General features: G+C 52.8%; 4 protein-coding genes across 4 annotated transcripts; 1 reads left to right on the top strand and 3 right to left on the bottom strand.

The window, feature by feature from the left end:
* Nucleotides 1-340: 340 nt before the first annotated feature.
* On the bottom strand, nucleotides 341-1,405 carry PG994_010758 (Mn2+ homeostasis protein Per1; the record flags this gene model as incomplete). The annotated part of the gene is made up of 2 exons (XM_066862167.1): nucleotides 341-979; nucleotides 1,280-1,405. 2 exons carry the CDS (start codon nucleotides 1,403-1,405, stop codon nucleotides 341-343), a joined length of 765 nt encoding a protein of 254 aa, XP_066711277.1.
* Nucleotides 1,406-2,550: 1,145 nt separating this feature from the next.
* PG994_010757 (glycoside hydrolase) lies at nucleotides 2,551-4,000 on the top strand (the record flags this gene model as incomplete). The annotated part of the gene is made up of 3 exons (XM_066862166.1): nucleotides 2,551-3,039; nucleotides 3,148-3,750; nucleotides 3,824-4,000. 3 exons carry the CDS (start codon nucleotides 2,551-2,553, stop codon nucleotides 3,998-4,000), a joined length of 1,269 nt encoding a protein of 422 aa, XP_066711276.1.
* A 121-nt stretch (nucleotides 4,001-4,121) lies between these two features.
* Nucleotides 4,122-4,679, bottom strand: PG994_010756 (uncharacterized protein; the record flags this gene model as incomplete). The annotated part of the gene is made up of 1 exon (XM_066862165.1): nucleotides 4,122-4,679. One exon carries the CDS (start codon nucleotides 4,677-4,679, stop codon nucleotides 4,122-4,124), a length of 558 nt encoding a protein of 185 aa, XP_066711275.1.
* A 1,698-nt stretch (nucleotides 4,680-6,377) lies between these two features.
* On the bottom strand, nucleotides 6,378-8,776 carry PG994_010755 (zinc finger transcription factor ace1; the record flags this gene model as incomplete). The annotated part of the gene is made up of 2 exons (XM_066862164.1): nucleotides 6,378-6,722; nucleotides 6,767-8,776. 2 exons carry the CDS (start codon nucleotides 8,774-8,776, stop codon nucleotides 6,378-6,380), a joined length of 2,355 nt encoding a protein of 784 aa, XP_066711274.1.
* Nucleotides 8,777-12,226: the final 3,450 nt, after the last annotated feature.

Here is a 12,226-nt window from a genome sequence, read left to right as displayed (position 1 = left end):
TAATTACGTTTTGTCTATTTTTCACGTTGATCAAGCTTCCGCCAACCTGATCGTAAAACTACAAGGGGATATAACGACCTAGACTCCTCATAAACCCATGGTTAAACGATAGTAGACCAAGCGTTTCCAAGCCCAGCGTGTTCTGGCACGCAGCTAACCAAATTCATGTATGACAACGGCCTTAGAATTTCAACTTTGCATTGCTCGCAATGTCCTCTTGGGCGTCCTTGACTAAGAAACTGTGTTCATGTTAGTCATTGTGAACTATACCAGAGACTGGCTGGCCAATACTTACCGATACCACACAATAGCAGGGAAGATAGTCCCGAGATGCCACAGGCTATGTGCATCTATCGCCCCCCATAACGGAGGGGAAGTCTAGCAACTCCAAACTCATAGCCATCATGAGCCAGGCTACGGAAAGACCGGGCAATATCGTCCAAAGCTGCCGAATTTCTCTGTATTGCCTATAACTCCAGTACGTCAAGATCGTGTTCTGTGTCAGGCCAACTACGACGTTGGCAGTCATGTTATAGCCATAGTCCCACTTCCACATCTTAAGATAGAGAACGTGACAGGCATACAGACTGCAGCAGAGTATCGTCCAGAGCCTCAGCAGGCTCCGCCTGCGTGGGGTTGGCCTTTCGACGCGGAACACCAGCATCGGTGTGTAGTACATGCCATACAGAACATCCGCCCCAGCTGCGAGATAGTCCATCTGCTCGGTCGCAGCGAAGTCGCGAATGTGGAAGATGGTGCTGAAGACCCAGGCCGTCATGCCGAAGTAGGCGAACAGTTCATAGTAGGGTCGGAGGTGGTAGCTGGCGGGGATCTCGGCTCTCAGCTTGGCAAGGCCATTGTGGTGCGCGAGGAAGTTGCCGACGCTGAACAGCACGCTGAAGGGCTCCTGCATGCCCAGCACCCGGACGAAGGGCCATTTGCCATGGAACTGGGTGACGGTTTCACCGCGCGCGACTCGCTTCGCAGTCACGATGTGTTGACAGGTATGGTCGCATTCTTGCGGGCAAGTCCACAAGAGGAGACGGCGATGGAGAGCTAGAATCGCAGCCGGTCAGCTTCGCGGGACAGGATCGGACACCTCGGATCGGGCGAGGGTTTGCGGCATTGCAGTCTTACGAATGGGGGTCGGCTTCTCAGAGTAGCAGTTCTCTCTTTTGCAGATCTGAGATGGAGAGGGTCCCAAGTCAGTTCTGGTCCATCTCGGGACGTTATGTGGCATGCGCAAAGAGGAAGTGGGTTTGGTTTGGTTTGTACGTACCTTGACGCACTCTCGGAACTCAGGCAATTGATCGCCCGTGGAAGCTTGCGCAGTGTTCAGCAGCAGACAGAGTACGAGGAGTGCCGCTATAAGGCGGGGGGTCCTCGCGTAGAATCGTACCAACATGATGTACACATTGGTAACGCTGGACGAGGCGGACTCTGGAGCGGGAGATGTGTTGGTCTTTTATGAAGGAGAGGAGAAAAAAAAAGGAGATGGATTGGTCATATGTAAATAATGCCAGGGAGTGAGTACTCGGTAGCAAATTCCAAACCATCCATGCAGGGCAGGCGACATGTACCTGGACCTTAGTAAGATCGCCGGCCGGTTACAGCTACCTACTGTAGTGTTCACCTTGGTTGTGGATATCTGAACAAAGCTTCTTCTTCTCATGTTACGATGAAACGATGAAACAGGCCTTGTTGATTGGTTTGGCCCGTCAGTGGAAGCCCGTGCTCCACCAGCGACTCGTCATTGCATTCGATCTTATTTAGGTACGGATACCGTCACGCCAAATGCAAGTGACCGCGCCTTCCCCAGACCCTTCTGCGAGTGCAGCGTGTTCTAGGCAATCAAAGGAACACGGCCTTGGCAACTCTAGGCAACTCTCAAACAACCCTAGCACATGCTGGCGGCCGCCGCTGTGATGCAGAATGAGGCAGATGGAACCTTTCTGGAGGGGCTTCTGTACGTACTTAGGTACATATGAATGTAGCTAGGTAGGGGGAGGCTAGATGCTTTGCAATGGTAATTTCAACTGGTGTTGTTTGTTTCAATGTTCCTTTTCAGTCCGGCAGTTGTCTAGGTACTCGACACAGAAGCGTACAACAACAACATGCGAGCTCTTCTGCAGACATAGCAGCTTGATAAACGAATCAGTTTACAATCGTCTGGTTACCTAGACATCATCCATCAATAACGCACGGAGATAGTATGGCGATATGAAACGAAACATAGATATCTTCGGGGTTCTTAGCTAACCCGGGCCAGGCCACGGGCATCAGTCTTCCGTCTCCCTGCATCAACGACCACTCGGAGCCTCATGCAGCGATTCCATCTTCAAGAAGAAATGCACTTTTGGAAGTGCTTGTTTCTTACCCCTCACCTGGGCTACATACACAACCGCATTTTCCGGTAAAGGGTTCAGTCACGCAGTTATATATATATATAAAAAGAAGTACGTAGTGTTTGCAACGTCAGGACTCGGGCATCATTAAGAGTATTGCTTCCCATAAAATTCCTATCCGTCCGAGCTCTCCTTCATCCGAACCATGAGATCCTGCATGTGGCCACTCTACCTGTTGGCGGCGGCAGCAGCAGCAACAACAAAAACAACAGCGGATGCTGCCGCGAGCCGACCCGCCGCCGCAGCAGCCAACGGCACTACCGCCCTGTCCGCCGTGACACGCACGGGCTCGACCCTGCTGGTCGACGGGAAGCCGTGGAAGGCCGTAGGCCCCAACGTGTACTGGCTGGGCCTGGACGAGAACGTCGTGCCGCCCGCGGGCGACCCGTATGATCCCGCCTCCAAGTCGAGCTACCCGACCAAGGGCCGCGTCACCGACGTACTGGCGACGGTGAAAGCGCTAGGCGGGACCATTATCCGGTCGCACACGCTGGGGATCAGCCTGGGCAACCCGCTCAGCGTGATGCCGACGCCGGGCGTGGTGAACGAGGCCGCGTTCGCCTCCATTGACTGGGCCGTGTACCAGGCTGGCCAGTACGGAATCCGTCTCATGGTGCCTTTGATTGACAACTTTGTAAGAAGGACAAGTGCCGCTCTTCCACCCCCTTTTCTCCACTTCCTACTTAGTACACGGACTCTTTATCAGGTCTGTAGGATGCCGGTTTATTGACGCCCAAGATAGGACTACTACCACGGAGGCAAATACACCTTTCTCCGCTGGGCCGGCCTGAACCTGACGCAGAACGCGGACGCAAACAACCCCGAGATCCAGCAGTTCTACACCAACGCCACCATCCTCGCGGCCTTCAAGGAATACGTCACCAAAGTCGCGACGCACCGCAACCCCTACACGGGCCGGACGTACGCCGAAGACCCGACCATCTTCGCGTACGAGACGGGCAACGAGCTGCTGGGCCCCGTCTGGGGCGATATGGACTGCCCGGCGGACTGGGTCGCGGATATCGCCCGGTTCGTGAAAGGCCTGGCGCCGCAGAAACTCCTCGTCGACGGGACGTATGGTGTCAACCAGACGCACTTGGCCATCGAGGAGGTGGACATCTTCTCGGACCATTACTACCCCGTCGACACGACCAAACTGCAGGCCGACCTCGAACTCGTGGAAGCGGCGGGCAAGGCGTACTTCGCGGGGGAATATAGCTGGGTTGGGCCGGATGATGCTGGAACCAACAATATGACGGCCTTCTTTGACATCATCGAGAAGAGCGCAGTAGCAGTTGGCGATGCTTTCTGGAGCCTGTTCGGGCGCAACCTACCGGGCTGTAGCGTAAGTTTCCTGGTATTAAATATGTGTAGTGATACACAGGGGCAAGACAACTAACACAAACCCAATGCCATAGAGCTTTGTTGACCACTCGGACGGCTTTACCCTGCAGTGCGGGAATCCAGCAAACTCTGAGTACACCAACAGTCGCATCCAGCTAATTCGCAAGCATTTCATTGCAATGAGCCAGGGAGCGCAGATTCCTTCAGATGAGGATCTACCCACCGTGCCTTGCCCTGCGCCTGCCCTCTGATGGTAGGGAATAGCAAAGCATAATACATCAGCCCGATTTCTCTAGATAACAACACATAACGGGCCTTTCCGGCTTCATATTATGCGGCTTCCTATAGGCACCCGCAACAAGTTGCGATGCTTCAATCTTCCAACCGCCGCTTCTCAACCCACACTTCTGTGTCTCCATCCACGTGGTCTGCAGCACACAGACGCAAGCAAGCATCTTGCTCAATTGACCACCCTTCCTCCGTCTCTTCCTCCGTCTCTTCCTCCGTCTCTTCCTCCGTCTCTTCCTCCTTCTCTTCCTGGTAATCTACCGTCCTATTGAAGCTCTCAAGGGCTCTGTAGTTTGCACCAACGACGTTCCGGCACACGCCCACGACTCTCAGATCCGCTTCGTCAGAGTACCGGCTTACCCCCGCACCGTCGCTGCGTAAGACAATGTACACTGGATCAGTAGATAGACTACCGACGGGCTGATCTGTTTCTGCCAAGGCCGAGTCGAGAGCTTCGATGGCATCAATTGTAGCCTTTGGGTAGCGATTATTCGTCTCTCCCTTCTCAAAGTACTCAGTATGCGGTCCCTGCCTGAACTGTCGTTGTTCATGGGCAGTTTCTGTGTGGTAACGCTTGGGTGCTGGAACACACTCGTCGGCAAGGCCGTGGCTGTCACGTTTTCTGGTCTGAAGGTTTGCCATGGCTTCGGTTTCTTGATGGAGATGGCCTAAAGTACAATATGGTTGATACAGTGAGATGTAAAAATTGCTGTACTCGATTGACATATCAGGACGAGCCAGTATCTATGTCCCATAGTGGCAGCAACGACATCATAGGTTGCCAGGATTGATACCACCCCTGTCAAACCAAAGAAGCATTGACATGCCATCTCGGAACATGATCTACACTTACGTTCGATGACATCAAGCATAAACATAGGGAGAAAGCGTCGATACGGTGATACGTGCAACAGAGTGCGACCAAAGTCAGGTTAGATTGCGAATGCGTATCTCGTGGCATAATGACTGTGTTACTATCAAACTATGTAGATCCATTCCAGCTCTACATTGGTACGCATCAGTAGCGACCGTGAATGTGCTCCAGACTCCGGGCTCGCCAACAAGCCCGTGCTGGACGGTGTGTGCCTGGTCAAGTAAAACCTATGTATATTTGCCGTTAGCAAAAGATCCCAATTGGCGAACGTTCAGTGCGAGCGAATAACGCAAGACCACAAGGTACGGGGAAAGTAGATCAGAAACCAAGTTTTATAAGCACCGCTCATCCCCACCTCACCACCAGACACCGTGTCGTCCATCCCGGCACCGGGAAGCGTGGCAGCATATGACGATCCCGCACGCCTCCAAACTCGGCCAGGACGGAGCAACGCAGGCCATAGATGGCTCGGCTGAGAGGGTTTCGAGGCCCCGGGGACGGCCTAATACGGCTCTTCCTAAGCTAAGAATGGTTATAGTTGACAAGCCAAAAGGCATAGTCGGAAAGGTCATCATGCGAGAGTGGTGGCGGTAAGAGGTGATGAAGAAAAATGCGTGAGCTTACCATCTGTTCAGGACATGAACGCCAAAAGTCCACGGATTGACAGTCTAGCCAATGAGCTACATGTTAATCAATTGCGCATTGGCTTGAAGCGTTGCCTATCACCCCTGTGACTCGAGGTGAGGATTGTATGTTGTTGAGAACGCAGGTAGATGCGCGCTTGAAGGACTTTGATGTAGAAAAATCCAGGCTGCTGATTTTGTAACCTAGCATGTGTGGGCCCCGTCGGCTTTGCATTACGCCGGCTCGCCCGGAGCTGAGAAGGGGCAATGGGCACTTTCAATTAAAGGCTCCACCAGTACCAGTACCACTGTATTTCTGGCCCAATGGCACTCGCACTCCAGCAACTGACCCCCCCTGGGGACATACCGTGACGGCGACAACGATGTGGCACACCGAGGCCTGTCCCCCGTGTTTACTCGACTTGACATCCTTACTTTTTGAGCATACCTACCTAGGTATTTTTCAAAAGCACCATGCAGTGCAGTACGTAGGTTGTCACTTTGAAAATGCTTGTTGGCCATTGAGGGAAGACAGTTGCTTATTCTCCATCTCTAACTACATATCTGATTACCACATTCCAACGCCAGAATCCAACAGATCAGATATGCCCTGCTGTGACACATTGCAGAACTTTTGTGTGTGTGTGTGTGTGTGTTCATTCTGATGGCGTAAGAGATGAAGCGAACCTAGGAAACAGCCGAGAAAGCTCAAGTAAATCGCTAAACTAAAAATATTTTATACACCAAGGTCTTAACTTTGTAGTAGTTTCTCCAAGTTATGGCTTTCTCCAAATCATTTCATCACTCGTCATCAAAGTCGTAATACATAGTCCCGAGAATCTCCTAGTTCTGCGGCTGGAAAGAACTGTACTCGTTGGTCCAGTCCATGGCGTGCCCAAAGTCAATATTGAAGTCCTGGGACGATGGCTGGCTGAAGCCGGCAGCAACGCTCGGAGTTGTGAGGAAGAGGTTGGCGTCAAACTCATCCACCTTGCCCATTCCCGTGGGAGGGAAGAGAAGGAAGTCATTGCCAAGGTCGCCAGAGGGGAACTCATCAAAGCCCTCGTCGACATCGGCCATTGACGATGGAGTATAGAGCATTGTGTTGCCGTGCCCAACGGGCGAGATGTGGGCTGCTGGAGCGGGCACCGGCTCATCGGCAAACGTGGTAGTGAAAATATCTGCTACCTTATTGCAATTATAGACTGAGTGGGTTGGGTAGGCAGTTGCACGTGAGCACCGTAGATGTCCTCGAACTGGCCAGTGACATCAGGGCTCAGCTCGTTGTAGCTTGCGAACTGCCCAGCGTCAGTTGAAGGGGTACCGTTCTCGATGGGAGAGTACTCCAGATTAATCTCCGTGTCGAAAGGAACAGAGCCGAGGACCGGGTCAAATAATGCCGGGTCCTCAAAACCGGCATTGAACTCCTCCGAAGAAGCATAGTTGGAAATGTCCAGGTCCATGTCCATGTCCGGGTAGTTGAGCAAAGGCTCTTCAGGCGGTGTCATCATGGAGGTTCCCTCGCTGCTGGGCGTGGGAAAGCCTTGGATCATGGGGGTTGGGTGTGCAGAACTGCTGCCCTTCTCAGAGCCACCCTTCTTGTTGGTCTTCGTGCGGACATAGGTCCAGCCATGAGCCTTTTCCATGTGCTGCTTGCAGTTGGACTCCCGTTTGGACTTGTACGGGCAGGGCTTGAACAGGCATTCATACATGGGTGGCGCAGCGGAGTGCTTGTCGTTGATATGACGGTCCATTTCCTTTTCGGTAGGCCATCCATACTCATGGTACTTGCACGTAGGGTGTGGGCACTTCCAAGGACGAGAGTGTGTCTTCTCGTGCTTGGTCAGGTCACAGGGTCGCTTGAATTCCTTATTGCAACCAGGCTCTTTGCATTTTTTAGGTGCGTACTCCGAGGGATCGGCGTTCTTCTTGCGGCGAGCCATGGAGCGCATGATTTCCTCTTCGTCTTCAAGCTGCTCGCTCATGGAACGCTTGAACCGAATGGGAGCCTTGGTGTCTTCGTCGAGATCCTCGACGGGCTGACCGGTGGCAATGGAAATGGCCTTGCCGTTTTTCTTCACACGTACCAGCTCGGCAGGCCGGCCGTTGGATGAGATTCCGCCCATGAGCTTCACCTCATCAGTGCTGCTAAAGTTAGCCTGAGGGTTCATTGTGTATGGGGACGGAGTTGCATACGGTTCGACATCCATGTCGTCCAGTTCCTCACCAGCAGCCTGGCGCTCGCGGGCAGACTGCATCTGTGAGGCGTGTTGGCGAATCTGTTCGACTAGGTCAATAAAGTAACCGTTGTTGTACGGTCGGTCGTGAGGTCGGGTCTGCTCGCGGTCGCTGAGGTATTCGACGGTGGCTTGGATGCATCGAATCGAAGTAAGGCAGAAGTCGAGGTACAGTTCGGCAGATTTGGCCCTCTCCTTTAAACACAACGCCCGATAAGTATTTCCCCAAACGCCAGTATCCTTTAGGAGTTGACTCACCGGTGCCATAAAGATAAGCGTTTTCTCCAAGTCTCTCAAACAGACAATCTGGTTCTCCTGAATCCTTCTAGGACAATCGAGAATAATGGGCTTAAACTCCTTCAATGAAGGCTTGGCCAACAATGGTTTCAACGTATGCTCATGAATGCGGTTCACAGCACGCTGACTGAGGCGGGGCATCTTCTCCGACTTGACGGAAGTTGCAGACCGTGTGATAGCAGAGGCAATAGCAGACGGCTTTGTGTCCTTCGCCCTCGATTGCTTTGAGGCCACTGACGTACCAAGGCCGCTGTCAGACTCGTGGTGTCTTGACGAACGGCGGTTACGAGGGCGCAAGACGCGCCTCTCGGTTTCGTGCTCGGTCTCCATGGTTCCGAGCTCCTGGGATGATGCCTCCGCGACAGAGTGGCCAAGAAAGCCCTTGGGAACAGGGAGGCTATCGTCCGGGAAAGAGCGGCGGGATGTCGAGGTTTCAGGCTTGGAACTGAGAGTATCCTCAATATGGCCCAAGGTCATCATAACACGGCGACGATGAGAGTCAATCACATCGTCCAAGCTCGTCTGAGAACGACGAGGGAGTGATGGAACCTTGAAGGTAGAGGCCGGGGGAGAAGATGGAGGAGTGGTAGGAGAGTGAAAGGTAGCACCCTTCCTGAGGGCAAGGTTGGTCTTAAGTCTCAGGCCATTGCTACCATCAGTGTCTGGACGAGTCACCGGAGCAGTCCTTCGGGGGTTAGAGAAGGACATGTTGATCTCGGTGAGGTCAAGCCAAGGACAGTGGGGTAGTTTATAGATAAGTCGAGAGATGAGTGGGATATAATGGCCCGTGGAGACTGCGTCAAGACGGAATGGTCAGCACCCTTATGCAGTAGGACGCGCCCAGCTTGTGAGTCACAGCGATGGATGGCCTGAGGACTCCAAAGATGATATCACAATTGCCCAGTAGGGGGGTATTGGTCAATCCGTGGACTCCGGCGGGCCAACCGTAGACAGGGCTGGCCTAGGAATTGGGAACAGAAGGGATATATAAGAGTCCTTACTTTCCAAGGCGCAACAACAAAACGGGTAGAATTGGGCAACAGCTCAAGATAGCAGCTCGAGATTCGACAGTCCGAATCTCTCCAGTCAGATATGGCCCCGACGCAAACGTGGGAAGATCCAGGTGAATCAGAAACTCAAATGAACCCGTGTGGTTTCACGAGAGCATGCCACCAATGAGCAGAAGAATAGTGAGTATCTCGGTATACCAGCAGCAATTTGTTTGCTCGAAAATATAGGCTCAGAAGGGTGAGTCTGAAAGAGTAACGAGAGTGAGGGTATTTAGACAACAACGGATGACGGGGGTGGGTAGCTTTAACGACTGGAGGTTTATCTGGCTTACTTTTCCCCCTCTCCAGTGGATAAACAGCTAGAATGCAGGAAATGTGGCAGCCTTGAGAGCCTCGGGTTGATGATACACGCAACGGATGAGGTTCGAGGACACAAACGAGTTAACAGGAGTGTCGTGGGAGAGGAAACGGGTTGGAGGTAGGAAGGGAACGAAGGGAATGATCAATTGAGGTGCTCCTTCAACCGTCGTTGGGATTGCTTGAGTTGCTGCCTAGAATTGTACCTTCGTACCGACAGGGGTCCGGACGAGCAAGGGCGCTAGTCGACGGCGAAGCTGGGCTGTGAGGATCCTCTAGGACTTTTTTTTGGTTGATTGACCTCCCGCCGGAGGATCAAGAGCCCAGGACTCTCCACTGTTAGTCTGCACCACCTCCGGCCATTCTTAGCCCTGTTGCGATCGCGTTAGCGAGCATGTGAGGTTTGTACGGCGATGCTCAGTTCCTGCTAAACAGCTGCTAACAGCTCCAAAGGGTCATCTCCACCCATGCTCCTATGTGCTGCAGGCACAGCCTTAACAGAGAGACTCAGAGAGAGACATGGTCCCATGTTGCTGTAAGCGAAAGCGAGCTGAGAGAAGGAAACATCCCATTCCCATGAAAACAATCTAATCCAGTCCAATCCCAATCCACCCCGACAACCGATTTCCCATTTTCCCAACTGAACTGTTCTCTCGGACTTTACGGACGTTGACCCGGGCCGGGCCATCACGCTTTTGTTTCATTTCGCCTACGTGGTGGTGTTGCTTATCCTGTGTATGCGTCGTTTCTCGCACGACGTCGGCACGATGACGCGTCCCCCAGATTTTCTTTGGCATTAAATCCAGGGACCTCCTCCATCCCAAACTTGCCTCAAACGCTACAACCATTGATCGGTAGGAGAGCGATTCGCGGCACGCGTCAAGTGAGAAGCGACAGACGGCCGGGACGTCACTGCAGGGATGCTTACCAATATCCTTTGCATTGGGTCGGTCCTGGGGGCCCTGGTCCTGCCCTTGTTGATTTATCAGTTTGGACTACTTGCACCGGTGGTGGCGCGCCAAGCCTTTGGTGTGCTCACTGCTGGATACAGGGGTATGAGATAGGTTAGCCATGCACCATGGGCAATTAATCAGCCCGTTTTCCATCTCCCATTATTAGCCCGTTTCCACTTGTATGAGTCTTGACCGAGTTCGTTTTGCTACTACGATACGGAGTACTATACGCACTTATTGCCGAGTCGCCGAGGGAGCGGAATGTCTCCGAGCTCAGGACAGGTGTGTATGTAGGTACTCATGCGAAATAACAGATGCTTTGAATGAAGAGCACAAGCGATCAAAACAAAAGTCAAGATGGAGCGATTGTGTTCGAATCTCTCCGAAACAATTCCTCCGGTGGCCAACCGCAATATGGCCATTGGCCTCAGCCACCCCCATCGCTGGCCAGAGAGATGATTACTGTGTCCAATGGCGACTGCGCATGGTGGCTAGGAGCTCTTGGTGCTGCACCAGTACCTCCCATACAGGTGGTCCTTAATACGTGCTAATGGCTTAGCCTACCTGTGAGGTCAGCTTGGACTGAGGCCGCTGAACGAATTGCCAATTGCTCCCGTCAACCGTGGCTCTTGATCTGCAGCATGACAACCTACCTATGCATCACCACTTATCTACGTAATGAAGTCCTCGGGCCCAGTTCGTATTGTCATCTGTTTCCTATCTGGTCAGTCCAATCCGGAGCAAGAGCTTTGGCCATTGTATCACGGTGCAGATCTGTCCTCCACAATTAGGGCTATGAGAGGGAGGCTGCTGCTGTCTGTCGGTCTGCCAATGAAACCAATTGGTCGTGACCCAGATGGACTTTTTCAATTGATTCGGATCTTTGGAAATTGTCTCGGGTGACTATGCACGAGGAGACCTGTCGCTTGTGTCTGATACGCGATGGCTTGGCTGGCTCTCCACCATACCTCTGCGAGAGCTTAGATCTCCCGGGCTGGGTGACGAACAGATCGTAAACACGAATTGTGGTTTCCCCCTCTGCCGGGGACACGTAAGAGCACACGCAGATACGACTATTTGCTACGTATTCCATCTCAGGAGATGCGATGATGGTTCAGCCCTACCGGTCCATCCCATTAAGCTTTGAGGCCCCAATCCGACCAATGAGCCATGGAAGAATGCAGAAGCCTTGACGACGGAACCACCATCATGGACACCGAGCCGAAAATGAGACATGGCGGCGTGTCAGACCGAGCCCGCATCCAATCATAAAAAACAGGTGCCTGAGAAATGATGGGGCACCGCTATGGAAGCATACCTGACTGACATAAACTGTATATGCGATATATGCGACTTCGGCAATAACAGGTGTTCTCGGCCAACCATTTGCGATTCCGCGTCATACCTTGCTTCCGAGCAATTGGGACTAGAACAATTCGCCGGTGCAATTTTATGTGTGGCAGCAAACAAACATCACGCACGGGTTGGCAGGGCGTATGCTGCTCCTCCAGAGCTCATTCCTCTTCTCTTCCCTTCGGGTGATACAGGCAGCATCTTTCGATGCCACGCCACTCTCTCATTGGGCCCAGCCGACGACGAAGAATGGGCCAAAAATGCAACTCCCTTACTCCATACAAAACCACTTGGCACGCTATATACGACCAGACCATTCCTCAGCAAGCAGCAGCAGGACTGACCATCTCATCACAACGGCTAACAACGAACCAGCGGTACAGCACTCAGAATCCGTTGGCTTGTAGGTATTTCCCGGTACACAGCCGTAGCCCCTTTCGGTCATATATACCGATTCGACCTGTCCGGAGCAGCGAGCCGGCTCT

Source organism: Apiospora phragmitis, assembly GCF_038363925.1.
Source record: "Apiospora phragmitis strain CBS 135458 chromosome Unknown utg000010l:1.0-9815664.0:1.0-9183399.0, whole genome shotgun sequence".
Taxonomy (NCBI): domain Eukaryota; kingdom Fungi; phylum Ascomycota; class Sordariomycetes; order Amphisphaeriales; family Apiosporaceae; genus Apiospora; species Apiospora phragmitis.
This window is presented reverse-complemented; position numbering and strand designations above follow the sequence as displayed.